A 16,396-nucleotide genomic window follows, 5' to 3' on the forward strand; every position below is an offset into this window, starting at 1 on the left:
GGGGTCTTGTAATTTTAGTTACACTTGCGTCCGGTATAGAACATTATGATTTTTTTATCTGCATAAAAAATATTCACCTAATGGTGAAAATATTTGTTGTTTAGAGAGAAATGCTGACCTAAGGAACAATATAATAATTTCTAGAAGATGTTCGATCGCTCAAAAGAGATATTTTTGTAAATAAAATGTCAGGGCAGCAGGGGTAAGCAGATTAGGGTGCTGCATAAAGCTTTCACAAAAATCTTGGTAGCCCACTATCCACCCTTGGCCTTCATCATGAAGCTTCCAGGAGAAAGAAGAAACCAAGTAAATACTAAATGGATTTCATCAGGGGCAGATATTGTGAAGATCAATGCTGACGCTGGGATTAACTTTCCTCTATGAAGTCCTTTGAAATTCCTTTAAACCAAACCGTCTCTACTAAGTTCTGATGACACGCACTAGTATAATTGATCATGTATGTAAAACTATACACCATCTTTTCTTATATGACCACAAAATGAAGTACTATATCTTTCTCTCATCTATGATATGATCCTAGCATTTTCTCTCATCAGTCATCATCGTCATCATCATCCTATAGTAACACAAAATAAGTCCAGTGTCCTATGCATGGGCGTCATCGTTGAGCCGAGGCGGTGGGGTACTAAGGCCTATCGTCGAGGCTATCGTTGCCACAGAAGCAATCCCCGGCATCGACGCTGACCTTGAGACGCCACGGTCATGGCTGCTCGGTGGCGGTGACGACGGCGCGGAGGCTGAGGCCGAGCCCTGTCGCTGGAGCAGCGCATGCTGAGAGCTGCCGCCGGGGGTCCAGTTGCTGCCGCCCGTCGGAAGATGGTGGCTTGGCATGCCCTGTCCCGGAGTGGCACCGCCGCCCTGCATGGGACGCAGCTCGATCTTGAGGTATGGCGGCAACCTGGGTGTCGTGGCATAATCGGAATGGCCATGGCCGTCGTCGTCTTCGTCCTCGTAGTCGAGGGAGCACACGGTGCTGGTCTCTGTGCGGATGGTGGAATCGTCGCCGCGCCGCTTCTTCCTCCTCTTCCTTGTGTCCTTGCCCCACCCGTGCATGGTTTCTCTGATCCTGTTGGGGATCAGGGCGGCTTTGTACTTTGATCCCATCTGTATGTTGTCGTATCGGCAACAAACAGTGTATTAGCCGTATTTTTTGCTGAAAAACAGCAGATGTGAACGTGGAACTATATGCATCCCCAGATGCATAATCGGATCTTGATGATTCATTCAACTAGTTTAAAATGTTCTTGTGGCGTGGCATGTGAATAAACAAATTGTTACCTGCGTGACAAGCGCATAAACGGGCAACGTACTGTAACTGCAGAGGAACTGTCCGGCAAACCTGAAATTATAGATTGTGGCTTATATCATAATGAGGGACATGATAAAATGAAGGGAACAACGAGAAACTAAGTAGTAGCTTGTCCAAACTGCTTCATTACCCCAATACAAGGCGGCAGTAAACCAATAGGTGGTTTTTGATGAAGCATGACTCATAACCAAATTGCCACTGCAGCACAAGGATACAGGTATGTTAACTCCTCATGACACTTCTAGCAGAATTTCCCATAAATATATATGGTTAACAGTAGCCAAATAAGAAGTGGTACCCAGAACCAGAAGAAAGAGGCCAGCTCGAATGCATTCTGCAGAAATTTTTAAACCACGGCATGCATAAGTTTAGGTTTGTGCTTTATTTGTTTCGAACCAGAGGGAGTGTCATTTGAGCACATTAAAAAGCATTGCAGGTAATAATTACCTGGAAGAGAACAAAATGAATCAACCACAGGAGAAACTTTGGTTTCTTGAACCAAAAGAGATCATCGCGTGGCTTTATCCTTGGTCCAAATGCAGTCAGCTTTGCACCCTCTGATGTTAAAATCGCTATTATATGCTGCAGTTTCGCACCGACTAGAAGAACAAGCTATGGAGCATTTGAATCCAGTTGAGACCATCAAAATTTGAGGGGAAACTACCTACATTACTGAATATACAAGAAGCAGGCTGCGACTTACAGCAACAGGGAGGATGGCTATCCAAAAGTAGAGGTTAGATCCTGCGACAAAATCAAACCATGTCTGACGTTAGATAAACGAGGAAGCAGAAATATATCGCTGGAAGAAAAAGTAGTTCAAAGTTTACCATCAACATTAAATAGCATGAAAGCAACAACGAAGCCCCACAGCACTCCACTGCATCAAAGGATCGAGTTAGCTGATAAGATTTCTCCAATGCAAGAATAAAATAAAACAGAGCACAGTTAACATTCATAAGCAGGCAAGCATGCAGACAAGCTAACCTCACTCCAACAATCTTCTCAAACTCCTCTTCCATGGAGCGTATCATATAAGTGTGGAAGTCGTATGTTGGTGCAAGATTGTGGTTCTGAAATTATTAACAAGTCGAGCACGAGTGTGTGACTAATAAATATCAAGTTCGGTGTAACTTCAGTATGCCTTTCTCATAAGGTATAAGTTCAACAAAACAAATAAACAGAGTATCTGCCCGATAGATACAACATTTCTATCCAAGATGGCCCAGGATAACTATCTTACCATTATGAAACCCTTGCGAAGGATAAGGTAGTCGGCTCGAACAACAGATTGGCCAAATTGTGCGAGGAAGCAAAACTGTATAATGACACAACAAGAATCTTAAGTGGTGGCTATAACAGTGAAATAACAGTAGCTCTATACATGAAAGGAGAAATTTATGCCTAAGATGAGCAACAAGAATTATTTTCCTCAACATACCACCCACATGACCGCATTATTTTGACTCCAAAATCTGAATGAAGAGGATTTGGTAAGTGCTGGTGGTTGCCTTCTAGTTGCTGATGCATACGCAATCTCTGTTACAGACAAATTAGAAGAGGAACTGTCAGATGGAGGTTAATGTCAACATGGCTAAGTATACAGTGGCACCAATAACACGAGGATATTGCTTGCTACAGTTACAGAAGTAAAACAACGGTGTATTTGATGCATTAGAAGGTTTCTCCTACCTAGATTCTCAAAACATTTGTTTAGGAAAAGAAAACAAATATGATCACAAAATTATATTTAGAGGAATTAACGTGGTTGCAAAATTCAGACAAGAGGAACTGCTAAAGCAAGCATAAAAGACGTGCTTAAAATCTTCCTAACCAAACCATGTAACAAATATTATCTCAGGATCTGCTATTTCGATGGGACCATATAAGAAACTTATACTGATTTCATCGTCCTCAATTGCTTCTGTTAAGTCATGCATTCTGAATTGCTTCTGTTTAAGTTATGCATTCTAAATTTGAGAAGCTCACAGATCTTCTTTGCGTCATGAATTCAGATGTGTTTCAACATTGTATCATGTCCTTTCTTCTGAAAGATGAAGGGGGTAAAGATAAGTACACTTACGGGAAAAAGATTCGTGATTATCTCTAAATGCTTCATCCTCCCATTTTCTCCATGTATGGACCTGCCAACATCCAAAGAATAGGCATCAAGCCCACATTCATGCCCGTCTTCTAAATATAACAAACGAAGGTGAAAATGCTAATCCACATGATAATGGGGAAAAACCTTGAGTATAGCTAGCAACATCGTCAAGCAACTGTAAGTCACATGGGTTACCGCCATGACAAATATGAAGCGGTGGAGCTGCTCCAGACCCTCATGTGAAACAAACGACTCGAAGCCCTGCAACCGAAATGAGCTTCCTCAATCACCCAAAGGATTCCCAAACAAGTTTAGGCATTCCAAGGAAGCTTTGCAAACACACCTCGTGGCAGCTCTCCACCTGATGGGACTGCGCCTTAAGGTTCCTCCTGAGAGAACGATGCAGGATGGCATCGATTATGTGGTTGCGCTTGCGAGTCAGCATGTGCTCGGTGCTCAATGAATCCTCCACCTCCTCTTTGGTGCACGGGGAGAACCTGCTGTTGTAGTACTTGGAGTCGATGCAGATACCGGAGATCATCCTCGACGTCGCCGCTAAAAGCAGGGATATGAAGCCGAGCAACATCATTTCTACAGGAAAAACAGAGCAAAGCATTAGCTAACATTTCAGAGCATTCAGAGAAGAGGAATGAGAACAGAGGACAAACAAAGGAACAGCAGATGGGCAGGTACCTTCTTTCATCTTCTCCATTGCCTTGTGGAGCGGGTTCCGGTGAGTCTTCTTCAACCACTGAACAAGCACAAGAACGCCATGAATTAGTCCATCAAGTGATAATGAGAAAAAATTAAAATCGGGTGCTTTATGTTTGGAACTCAGTGCGCAACTTTCTGCTCGCTTATGGTTGGAATTCGGTGTGGCACACACACAGTACAGTACTAGGAAAAGTAATAGTGGATACTCCTAATAGGGATTTCGTTCCCTTTTCTAGAAGAAAGTAGAGGACAAAATTCCGTAACAGAGGAAAAAATGAGCCGTTTGGGTTGTTAGTATTCAGAAGAGCACTTGAGACCAACTGTTTGGTGTTTGGTGAAAAAGGGAAGAAAAGGACAGGAAAAAATTGCAGAGAGAGAGAGACTGACGTTGCTGAGGCGGTGGATGGAGCGCTCGACGATGAGCGAGGCGGCGACGAGGAGGGTGAGCACGGTGGCGACGGACCAGGTGGGCGTGAGCGCCAGCGACCGCATCTCCCCCGTCCCGCCCGCCGCGCCCTCGCCGCCCCCGGCCATCTTGCCTTGCCCTCACTCTCTTCTTGCTCCCACTTCCTTGTGTCCCGCGCGAGCGAAACCAAGACCGACACTGGAGAGATGCGCAGACGGACGCCTCCTATTCCTCTCCCAGGCCCGGCGCGCGCCGCCGCATTGCTCACCAGTCAGGGAGGGCCCGGGGCGCGACACGTCGCCGGTCGGCGGCGGGGAGCTCGAAAGGGGACGGAGATCTTGGAGGGGGAGCAGCAATGGATATCCTATCCCCCCTTGTTCTTTCTCTCTCGCTCTCCGTGTCGGCCGTGGCGGCCACGGCGCGTATATCTAGGCTGCTGCTGCTTGCTTCTCCCCAATGGCGCCGCGGACGGCGGGAGAAGAAGAACAAAAGTGAGGAGAGAACGCAGAGCAGGAGCAGGAGCAGGAGCGGATCGGCCTCCTCTGGGAGCCCGGCGCAGAGCCTGGCTAGGAAGGAAGTGGATGGACGGAGGCTGGAGAATGGCGGCAACAGTGAGCACGGGAGGAAGAAGAAGAAGAAGGAGGAGGAGCAGTGGAGGCAGCAGCTAAATGCCAGCAGATTGAAAGGGGATCTGCACTGTCACATGGCGTAGTGGTACTCCTACTAATCTTCTTGGCATCTCACAGACCTCGCTCGCATGGATGGAATGGAATGAATCATTAGCCGCTGATTGGGCGTTAAACTAAACAAATGAGATGATGCGGGAAGAAGATTCGGAGGCGGGGTGGGGCTGCCTTCCTTCCTCGCTGCTTCTGCAAGTACAGGTACAGGGAGCTCTGACAGGAGCACGAGGGGGGGCGGGGCACATGACTGACTCCCTCGCCGTGAGCTACGTAGACGCTGACGTGCTCCGGCTGCCACCTGGGGCCGGCGGGGGTGGGCTCCGGCGGGTCAGCGTCGCTGCATGTGCCGATGGATGCAGCCTGCGTGCGTGTCCGGTGCGGCGGTTGGAGGCTTAATTCAAAGGCGAAGGGAAGGCGTTGCCCCGCCGGCCTAGCAACCCTAGGTGTGCGCCTACGTGCGTGCTCCCGGAATTTGGCCCGGATTTGATGCGCTGCCTAAACAAACCTTCGCCTCGCCTGGCCTGCGTGGGGCGCACGGTCAACTCCCTTCTCAGGCCAATCAAGAACTATTATTATTATTTGCGAAATAAAACCTATAAAATTAGTAAGTGTTGTCTAGAGATCGCCACGCAGAAACAAATATATTTGTTATGATGCTGCTTAAGATTTATCGTGTTCTAAAGTGAACACTGCCGTTTACTCTCTCTCTCTCTCAATCTCTAAACAAATATAAACACTCTTATATTTCTGTACAGAGGGAGTAGTCTAATATAAGAAAACAAATGTCAGCAAGTATGTCATGTGACGTGCCTGAGGGCGCCAGATTTTTAACTCTAAAAATCTGACATTGGATGTGTATTGTAGTTGAAAAAAAAAGGTTAGCATCAGCCGTGGAGCATCATTTTCAAGTGTCTCTCGCTTAGCATCATAGAATCAACTGGTTACGCGCTGGGCCGTTGACCTTGAGTGAGTGAATTTACCTCTTTGTTCCTGTGCAGCCCTCACATGAGCTGTGAGTGAAACATAGCCCCTGGTATAGTAAACAAACTGATGAAAGATGAGACCTCGGCATACAAAAAGAATGCGTGCGCCCATGCATCGCATCGGTCCAGAGAAGCGCATGTGCATGCATGAACCTACCCACCAATCTGCATCTAGTTCGATTTTGATTCTGCGGGGCAAACTTGAATGGCGCCATCGTATATCCACCAGAATCAACCAGCACAGTGCCCATTACATTAATCCCTGACTCTGGCTGGGCCACCACAGCCCGTGTCCCTCTAACCTCTTTTTCCAATGTCACCAGGCCGGCTCAATTCCATTTCCACCTCGTGGATGGATTGTAAACAGGGCCAGGGAAACTCTGTTGCATTATTTTCTTTTCCTTCTGTATGAAGTTCCAACTCTACTGTGTTTGTGTGTGTGTGTGTGTGTGATTTTTTTTTCTACAACACGCAGGAGAACTCTGTTGTGTGTGATCTGTGATGTAGAGCTGACGAGCTGTCCCTGCTGTAGGTAGCGATGCCGCCACCGATTTGTATCTTCATTCACTCGATGTAGGCGACGGTGCACCCGTAGTTGAGCGGGCTCTCGTCCTCGATCCTCACCACCCGGGGATGGCTCCGGAGCACGTCGAGCGCGCACTCCTTCACCGCCCCGGTGCCCATGCCGTGGACCACAAAGAGGACCTGGTATGGCCTGCACTCGTCGATCGCCATCTCCAGCTCGTGAGACGCCTCCCCGACCCGCCTCCCCCGCAGGTCCACCGTGTTCCTCGACGTCTGCACCGCCGGGGCAAAGGACACACTGCCAGTAGCCGCAGTCCCCGCCGGAGACCGCTTCTGCGCTCGTCCCTGCCAAATGCCACCATAGATGTCAAACATTAACTTAGCAGAACATTACAGGGCCTGCTGAATAATAGAGTCTAGCTTATACTGAGGGAGAACATTACAGGGCAGGATTGAAAAATCAACGTGATAATAGACAATGTTGGCCATACACCAATCATACGCTGCCTACATGATATATGATGGGAGTTCACTTAATTAAGGTGCATGCATGGATCCACTCCACCGGTCTAGCTTTGCATGGACCAATGTGTGCCCAGTCCAGCCTAGCTTGCTCCACACTGCTGCGCTGCATCTACCCGAACTAAAGCCGGAATCATCAATAGTACCAGCAATGTCAGATTCAATGCATCCTGTAGGGCTCGAGCTAACTCCGTTTCCCTCCCAAGATTGACATGCTAACATGCCACGTGTGGGACGAGGAGCGTACCGACATAAAGTAGGATGGTGGATATGCCATCAGTGCGTACGTGCGTGCGTGGCTCAAAAGATAATGGCCAGTTGGCTGGGGAACACATGATACCAGTCGTCTAATGGGGCATCCGACGACCCAACTCGATGGAAAGGAAAGATATATGCAAGCCTAAAGTTGAGTCCGTCCTTCGGAGAAACTGGATGTGCTAGCCTAGCGCGTCGGGCAGTGCAGATTTTCTGAAACGGTTAGAACGAACTAGCATTGAATACACCATGTTTCTATGCACAACAGCACATGATGGGACTTCTGATGAGTGTTAACGAGACCTGCTTTACCCAACTCAGCCTACAGATACTTGAATAGGGTCTGAGAACCTAGATGCCAGTGAGAACCTCATCAAAATATCATTTCATACTACATTTTATCACGGACACGGCAGTCAAAGAGACACCATTGGCCCTTAACCACAGTTATGTTGACGAAATATATTGTATGAACAATGTCAAAAGCTACACTATAAGTGGTTTCCAGCATTCCGAATATGTTTACCATGTTGCAAGCTAAATGATGAGTAAAACCAAAATAAATGCAGCTGGATAATCTATTATAGAGCAGATGTAAAGCGCACCTTTCCTTGTGCCGAGGAAGAAGCCGATGTTTCCTTCGTGTCTCTCTGGGCCAACTTCATCTTGTTATTCTTGGCCCGGACCTTTATTTTTCCATACTGAACCATACAGCTCCCATCTTCACTGAGTATCTCAACAACAGTGGCCATACTCCCCCCTCCCAGGCCTTCCACATACACTTTGTCTCCAATTTGTGGAACATATGAACTCTTGTTTTCATCGTCGCTGACAGCAAACTCAGTTGGCTGATGAGCAGCAGCCAATGAGGCGGTCGCAGATTCTGCTTTCCTCATTATTGAGTTGTACTGTTCAAGTTTTGAATTCTTTAACTGAACTTCAAAGTTCTTGATTAGAAGGTCCATCTGAGACTTTACAGACTTCAACTCTTGTTGCACCTTTTGAGACTCTTTTGCCTTCAAAGCAGCTACTCGGCTATCTAGCTCATCAGCTTCTAAGCGAATCTTCAAAATCAAATTATTATCAAGTGAGGTTTCAACTGAAAGTACGAGAATCACAAATGTGGAAATGTCAAAACAGATAATAACAGTAAAGAGATGTACCTCATTGTAAAGATCCTCAACCTCTGAAAGAACAGATGCTACTTCATTTGCCTGGGACTCCAGAAGGTTTCTTTCGTCCAGCAGAGAGCCATAAAGTAAACCTTGGCGTTCCTTTTGTTTGTCAGGCAATAGTTTCTCAACCCATTCTTGTGCACGATCGAGTACTTTCTGATCAAAGCCAATTGACTTTGCAATGCTCAATGCATTCGAATTACCGGTACTTCCCCATAATACTCGATATGTTGGTTTCAGAGTTTTCAAACAAAATTCCATTGCAGCATTCTCAAATCGATCATCAACAGCCTTAAGACGGCTTAGATCAGCATAATGGGTTGTCACAACGGCCAAGTTTAATCTACTAGCAAGATACTTCAAAATGCTAGTTGAAAGGGATACACCTTCGGATGGGTCAGTACCGCTGCCAATCTCATCAATAAGAACAAGCGAATCTGTTGATACAACTTGTGCAATCTTGCGAAGACGTGATATGTTCCCGCTGAAGGTAGAGAGGCTATTCTCCAGAGACTTCAATCCAGAAAACAGTTTGCATCAATAAGCATATTTGTCCCGCAAGTGGTTAGAGAAACTCTCTTCAAAAGACAAAGACTACCTGGTGGTCACCAATGTCTGCAAGAACCTGATCAAACCATGGAAGCCTAGGCCTTCCTTTGGCCGGGAAGAACATTCCAGCTTTTGACATAAGAGAGGCCAGTCCCAAGGTCTTCATAGTAGCAGTTTTGCCTCCAGTGTTAGGTCCGGAGATCACAACTATCCTAGTATTGTTCTTCACATGCATGTCCAATGGAACAGGCATTGAAGGGACAGGGTGGTCTTCAGATAGCTGTTCTTTCCCCACTTCAGTTGCTTCAGTGGACAATTCTTCTACAGTACCAAGGGACTGTTCAAGGAGCAAAGGATGTTGAATGCCTTCAATAAATACTGAATATGCGCCACTTGGGTCCGATTCACTACTGCTATCCCTGTCACTGAAGGCAGGCCTCACGCCATTTATCCATAGGGCATATGAACCTCTGGCACAAGCCAGGTCCAGCTCCAATATTTTCCCCATCAAATGCCTGATCTTCATCCGGGACTCTGCTATTCTTGAAGTTAGTAAGCCCAATACCGCCAACTCCTCAGCTCTCTCATCTCCTGAGAGTTTTACTTCAGTGTTGTTCAGCTTGACAGCATCCCTTGGCTCCATAAAGTAGGTCACACCAGAGCCACTTGAACTCAGAACAATTCCACCAGGCACCAAATGTTTGTGCGAAGCTTTAACACCAACACACATTCTAGAGCGGCGCTTAGTGACCACAGGACTATCAACCCCGCCTGCCTGGAAAATCTTCACGGATGTATCTCTCAACAGGGATTCTAGCATCTCGACATTCATCTTCCTTTCCTTGCGGATCGCTCCTAGTCTTTCGCTGGCCCGATCAAGGACCATAGAGAGATTGGAGTCAAGGCAAAACTCGATCATTTTTACAAGTTCTGTCAAGAAGTCGCAGCCCTGCAGTATATCCAGAAGAGAGGAGTACCTGCAGGAGGATGAACCAACAAAATATCTTAAGATGCCATCGGTAAAAATAATACAACCCAAGCTGAGTTGCATAACTGGATATAGTCCAAACAGGGCACTACATTCAAAATTTTAGCCCCAAAGTGTGTGTTATTGCACAAACAAACCTTATGAGCTACAAGCTGAAACTACACTGATTCGAATTCAAGAATGTTATGTTTCAATGTTCCCTACATATAGAAAATTGTTCATCAAGCTGATTTGCATAACTGGGTATAGTCCAAACAGGGCACTACATTCAAAATTTTAGCCCCAAAGTGTGTGTCATTGCACAAACAAACCTTGTGAGCTACAAGCTGAAACTACCCTGATTCGAATTCAACAATGTTGTGTTTCAATGTTCCCTACATACAGAAAATTGTTCATCAAGCTGATTTGCGTAACTGGATATAGTCCAAACAGGGATCTGCATTTAGAATTTTAGCCCAAAATTGCATGTCACTTGCACAAAGAACCCTTATGAGCTACACTGATTCGAACTCATTTCATCAATGTTGTGTTTCAGTGTTCCGATACTGCTTTGCGCTGAACCTACTGTGTTTTGGTAGGTTTTGTGTCTGATGAAATGGAACCGGGGAGATTTTATGCAAAGAAAATGTTGCATTTCTACCAAATCACTGCTACATTTTAGCTCGATTCCATTCCCAGCCAACAATGAAGCTGAAGCAGTCCCTTACCTCCCATCTGCTGGCATCTCCTCGGCGAGCCTCTTCACTTGGTCGAACACCCCGCGCGCGGCCCGCAGGCTGCGCCCTACGCCGCATATCTCCCGCACGGCGAGCAGCCGGCCACGGGCGGCCGCGGCGACGACGGCGGACACGTCGCCCACGCCGCCGAAATCCAGCGGCGCCGTAAGCAGCGACGCGGCGGCGGTCTGCTCGAGCAGCCGCTCACTCTCCTCCCGGCTGCGGCCGACGGGGACTCGGCCCTCCCCGCAGGCGGCGCGGCCCGCGGCGGTGGCGGCGAAGTCGGCCAGCCGCGCGCACACGCCGTCCCATTCCAGCGCGGACTCAGCCTCCAGCCGCAGCTCCTCCGCCTCCGGGACTTCCGATGTGGCGGGCGGTGCTAGGGTTCGCGAGGCGGCCGTCCTGAGGCGTCGCGGCGGAGCGCGTGGAATGCGCGAGAGGCGGGTGGGGAAGGAAACTGTACAGGGGAGTGTCGACGGCAGGCGGAGGTAGAGGTTTGCGGCGGCGGCGGAGGCGGTGGCCATGGCCGCCGGAATGGTAGTGGGAGAGCGGGAGGTCTCCGCTTCCCGCCGGAGACGGAGGTGGGAGTTGGAACACGCGGCCGCGTTCAGCCAGCCTTATCCAAAACCCCATTCCGCTTCATAGAGGGCTTAACGTACACGAGGAATACGCCTTCTCCCATCGTTTACGCACGCCTGAGCTTCTGAAAATTCGAATACAGTAGAAACAGAGTGTCTGAATAATCCAGGAAGACTTTTTTTTGCAGCTGAAAATTCGTCGGAAAGTTATAAGAGTAGCAGAATAATTCACATTCCTCTCATACTGTAGATATTATCACAACTCAGAAGTTCAAAACTAGTACATCTGAATATTTCAGAGAAATAACCTACACTGTGTTGTCCAATGAATGGATGGATATACAACAATGGTGGGGAATGGATGCATGCGATGGGCCAATTATACACAGAGAAACGGCTACGAATCTGGATACATACATACTACATACTACACAGCGCACACGATCATATACGCTAGAAATCAGCGACGATATTGTAGCTCTACAGTTTTACTTGGCGAGGATGGTGGCGCCACAGGCGGCCCCGGCGTGCTTCCCTTCGGCGAACACTAGGTTCCCCCTCACGAACGTCGACAGGACCTTGCCGGATAGCTCCTTCCCTAGGTAAGCTGAGATGTTCTGCAAACGAAGTGTGAAATGAGTATGGTTTTGGTTCGAATTGTAGGACTGTTGGGGCAGTGTAAAGATTCATAGTGTTTTTGGTAGTTGGGAAACGAACCCGGTGTTTGTGATATACGGCATGGGTGTCGTCGAGATGGAACTGCGCCTCAGGTTTCCACACCACGATGTCGGCATGGTACCCCGGCAGAATAGACCCCTGCAGAAATAAGTGATGCAGCTCTTGAGTTTTACGATTTTGATCCTATCATCGCGATCAACATTACATTTGGAGCAAATAAATATGCTATGTACTGTCTTTGTTTTATTTTTCTTTCAGATAGTGGAACTCCCCCGATCTCTGCTAAGATGCACTGCTTACCTTGTTCTTCTGCCCCGCGAGCTCGGCGGGCTTCTCGCTCCACCATGAGGCTAGCTGGTTCAGGGTGATGCCATACTTTTTCCCATGTGACCATGTTACAGGGAGGACAAACTGCAGAAATTTGTGGAAAAAACAGAGTGGGTTCTCATCAGTTCTGTATGCATGCAGTAGTTTAGCATTATGATCCTGCTGAAAGTGAAACGTGCATGCTTACACAAACAGTTTAAGCAAACTAACCTGCAGAGATGAGATACCTCCCCATGCCTTCATGAAGTTGCCTTCCTCCATTAGCTTGAGATCAGGAGTCGACGGCGAGTGGTCTGAGCTGAGCATGTCGATGTGACCATCCTGGCATTCGTTCGCGCAAAAGTTAGCCTAGCTAGAAGCCTAGAACTGTTGATCACAAGGTCGTAGTGAGTCGGAATCGAGGAGGATGGGAGATGGCATACAAGCAGGGCCTCCCAGAGGTTTTCCTTGTTGGCGGCGTCACGTATGGGAGGAGAGCACTTGAAACGAGTGTCCCCATCTGGAACTTCCTCAGCCGAAAATGCGAGGTAATGAGGACAGGTTTCTATAGTGACTTTTGCGCCGCTGTGTTTTGCATCCTGCAAGCACAAAAAATATCGGTAAAACACAGACCAAGAGAACCGGGGAAATGGTGGGTAAACTAGTATGTCGTCGCACCTTCAGAAGGTCGAGGGTAGTTTTTGAATCTGAGAGATGGACGATGTGAAGATGAGCTCCTTCTGACCGGCCTCCAACCTCGGTGTCCTTCATGGCACGGTTCAAATCTCTAACCGCTGATTCCTCCCTGGGTATAGGAGATCATAGAATTAATTAGTGAATCTCTGTAATGCATTCACTCTGAATTGTACAGTCAAAAGGAAACGCGTGGCGCACTCCGGCTCGGAGAGAGTAGTGACCAAGTACATTCTGGCAAAATGTAAATTACCATGCTGGAGTTCTAGAATTCAGATATGTTGCGTAAGATCGAGGATCTAGTTCGCCATCGAGCTCCTCGTCACTTGTGACATCCGGTATGCGCTCTGCGTGGATAAGTAAGGGTCTTTTGTACTTTGCCAATGTAACGAGGCCCTCCTATAGTGCGAAAACAGGACGATGAACTAGTTTAGGGACTCCATAAGCAGAATTATGAAAATCTTGTTGTGGCCAAGCTAAATATGGCAGAGCTGATGAAGCAGCGTACCTCGATGTGAGTTGAATTTGTCATGGGGAAGTCGTTGATACCAGAGGGGCACATAAAAGACTGGAATAAAAGAAGAAGAAAATTCAGTCAGTTTCTCCTTGTAATGTCAGCATTTTTAGAAAAGGAAAGAAGAAACAGAGGTTGACAATAGTGTCAACCAGAAATGATGAAGCATGTGTTAGTTGAGAAACTGACCTTAAGTCCTAGCACTCCTGCATTCAGTAGACTCTCCAATTTGCTTGGGTTCAAGGCGTTCTCGGGTACAAGGCCTCCCCAAAACCCTACATGAGAAGATAAAGCAAGTCAGATATATTCAGAACTGGACATGAAACAGGTTCAGATGAAGCACAACTGAGAAGTGCTGAAATCCTATGCATATGGTAGATAAAGTAAATTCTCTGTTCTGACTCTTAACATTGCTAGTTTGCTGCGGTACTGAACCGTGCCACTTACCGACATCAACATATAGCTTATCTCGAGCTGCATCCACCTGAAAATCAAGTATGTTGGTGTTAGTAACAGAAAAGGCTGGGAGCAACCATGAGCACGTTATGGGCTAGTGTACTAGTACTCAAACGTCCAAGAAGGGAACACTCTGAACCTTGAGTTTGAGAGTTTCTTCAGAGACTGTTGAAGGGAAGCTGTTGAGAGGCATGTCCACCAACGTAGTTATGCCACCTGAAAATGGAGGAATCAATTTGCAGAGCTACGGAGCATACATCTGATCCAACCTCTAAATCAGTCGTAATCCAAAACTGGAAGAGCCAGTAATGTTGCTTCTATATATGTTTGTTAACTTAAGAGGAAAACGATAGTTACTGTACTTAGCATATCAGGTTACTCCTGAATCCTGATTAGCACAGACAGATACAGGCGGAGGTGCTTTGGAGTGTGGCTCTGAACTAATTAATTATAGCGGATTCGCACCTGCGGCCGCGGCTCTTGTGCCGGTGGAGAACCCCTCCCACTCCTCCCGTCCAGGCTCGTCGAGATGCGCGTGCCTGAAAGAGAACGCCACCATGAAACTCAAGGCGAGTAATTATCTTCAGAGATAGTAATTCATTCAGTGACAGTTTGTTTGGCTTACACGTCGATGAGCCCGGGCATGATGACGGCGTCCCCGTAGTCGACGAGCGGGCGGCGGAGCACGAAGCTCCGGTAGTCCCCGACGGCGATGGCGTTGATCAGACCTTCCTTCACCTCCACTGCACACACACATACACACCAATCACGTATCAGTTTGACTTTTTCTCGCGCATTTTCACCAGATATGCATGGAAGCGGGGCGTCAACCGTCAACGCCGGGACGATGGAGGCGCAATGGAAGGGAGGGAGGAAGGGGCGGGTTACCTGCGGCGGGGCCGACGCGGCCGAGCGCGACGACCCGCTGGCTGGCGATCCAGAAGTGGCCGTGCGGGAGCAGGCTGCACCCCTCCCCGCCCAGGCTCTGCAAGAGCGCGCCACAAAACACCATTCAGTCTCCGCCACCGTACCATTACCGCCGCATGCGGATTCGAGGGGGGCGCCAGGCGCCGCTCACCTTGGAGAAGGGCGCCGTGTAGAGGAGCGCGGCGGCGAGCGCCGCCGCCACGGCCAGCAGCGGCAGCACCCTGCCCGTCCCAGCCGCCATCGCTCGTCGCCTCCCTCTCTATCTCTCCCCTGATGGCGAGAGTCCTGTCGTCTGCGTCTGCGTCTGCGTGCGTGCGTGCGCCTCGGTCCCGTGCGCGGCCACCACTGGCCAAGGCCAAGGCGACTTGCGTGCGCGGCTGATGCGGACGCGCGGGGGCATCGCCCGCCTCGGGCACCGCGCCGTGGGCTCGGTGCACTGGACCCTGTTTGAGCGTGGATTCTTGTGGGCTCCGGGTGGAGGTGAGTGAGGTCCAGTGGACGGGGTTCATGGAGGGGCGTGGGGGCAGAGTTTGTTCGGGTACGTCGTTGCTGGGTGCGGGCTGGATCCCTCCAACTGGCCGGGGCCCACGGGGATTTGGAATCTTTTTCTAAGCAAGCGTCAAAAAAAGGCACACGAGATTCTTTTCCATTCCGAGAAAAAAAAAAGCAAATAAATGGGAGATTCCTGTGCGGGTGGGCGTCGTGTGACGGCTCTTCATTGGTTGCCCCTTGCCGGGACTCGGAGGCTTTTTTTTTTTCTTTTGAGAAGCGACGACTCGTGCGCCCACATTCACGCAACCCAAATGCTTAATCCATTTCTTCAAGAAAAATTTAAAAATCTGTGGTCAAGTTTTTAGACATGACAAATCAAACGTTTTGCATGATAATTTAGGGCGACACTACGCGTCTGCCGGCGGATAACAGAAAAAGATCGATCACCTGCCTGGCCATTGGATGGAGCTGCAGATGGCTGTTTGATCTACCCACTAACCATCTTTGCAACAAATGTTTTGTTGTAGTTCGCCCTCTGAAGCAACCTGCTTGTTTCAACAAATCTTAGGGCATCTTCAATGCACGGACGCTATAAAAACTAGGTGATTTTCCCGGGCGTTGCGATGAGAATTTGAAGATTAATTTTAATGTATTATCTTTGAAGAAAATTGTTCAAATCAAGAGCTGCTATTTTTTAATGTAGAAACGTTTCATACGTGCACTATGTGTAAACAAAGAGTATGCATGTGGTTTGCTTGGGGTTGTAAAATAGTGTTAGTGGATGATGGCATGGCACACTTGT

The 16,396-nt window shown here is 48.2% G+C and overlaps 2 protein-coding genes across 2 annotated transcripts; both read right to left on the bottom strand.

Moving 5' to 3' along the window:
- Positions 1-300: 300 nt before the first annotated feature.
- Positions 301-5,428, bottom strand: LOC123191069 (MLO-like protein 14). The gene is made up of 15 exons (XM_044603836.1): positions 4,536-5,428; positions 4,128-4,185; positions 3,778-4,025; positions 3,579-3,695; positions 3,414-3,474; positions 2,772-2,869; positions 2,574-2,648; positions 2,318-2,403; positions 2,161-2,210; positions 2,034-2,074; positions 1,778-1,942; positions 1,629-1,664; positions 1,461-1,528; positions 1,300-1,360; positions 301-1,125 (listed from the first exon to the last, which is right to left on the bottom strand). Exons 1-15 carry the CDS (start codon positions 4,680-4,682, stop codon positions 607-609), a joined length of 1,830 nt encoding a protein of 609 aa, XP_044459771.1. The 5' UTR covers positions 4,683-5,428; the 3' UTR covers positions 301-606.
- An 843-nt stretch (positions 5,429-6,271) lies between these two features.
- Positions 6,272-15,463, bottom strand: LOC123038261 (endonuclease MutS2). The gene is made up of 21 exons (XM_044462134.1): positions 15,254-15,463; positions 15,064-15,160; positions 14,801-14,918; positions 14,641-14,714; positions 14,315-14,391; positions 14,167-14,203; positions 13,909-13,994; positions 13,714-13,773; positions 13,459-13,604; positions 13,191-13,317; positions 12,956-13,111; positions 12,744-12,854; positions 12,507-12,617; positions 12,246-12,344; positions 12,021-12,145; positions 11,610-11,653; positions 10,942-11,566; positions 9,296-10,223; positions 8,686-9,210; positions 8,128-8,586; positions 6,272-7,090 (listed from the first exon to the last, which is right to left on the bottom strand). Exons 1-21 carry the CDS (start codon positions 15,341-15,343, stop codon positions 6,785-6,787), a joined length of 4,401 nt encoding a protein of 1,466 aa, XP_044318069.1. The 5' UTR covers positions 15,344-15,463; the 3' UTR covers positions 6,272-6,784.
- Positions 15,464-16,396: the final 933 nt, after the last annotated feature.

This window comes from Triticum aestivum, chromosome 2A (genome assembly GCF_018294505.1).
Source record: "Triticum aestivum cultivar Chinese Spring chromosome 2A, IWGSC CS RefSeq v2.1, whole genome shotgun sequence".
NCBI classification, from domain to species: Eukaryota; Viridiplantae; Streptophyta; class Magnoliopsida; order Poales; family Poaceae; genus Triticum; species Triticum aestivum.

Bases quoted from the DNA above. Each gene is read 5' to 3' on its own strand.
- LOC123191069 (XM_044603836.1), bottom strand. From the start codon at position 4,682: ATGGCCGGGGGCGGCGAGGGCGCGGCGGGCGGGACGGGGGAGATGCGG. The intron at 3,475-3,578 runs GTTTTTCCCCAT...GGATGTTGGCAG, and splicing joins TGTTGCTAGCTATACTCAAG to GTCCATACATGGAGAAAATG. The intron at 2,075-2,160 runs GTAAACTTTGAA...ATTTTGTCGCAG, and splicing joins CATGCTATTTAATGTTGATG to GATCTAACCTCTACTTTTGG.
- LOC123038261 (XM_044462134.1), bottom strand. From the start codon at position 15,343: ATGGCGGCTGGGACGGGCAGGGTGCTGCCGCTGCTGGCCGTGGCGGCG. The intron at 12,345-12,506 runs GTAAGCAGTGCA...TTATTTCTGCAG, and splicing joins TCGCGGGGCAGAAGAACAAG to GGGTCTATTCTGCCGGGGTA. The intron at 11,654-12,020 runs GTAAAACTGTAG...TCGAATTTTCAG, and splicing joins GGCGCCACCATCCTCGCCAA to AAGCTCAGGCGTGCGTAAAC.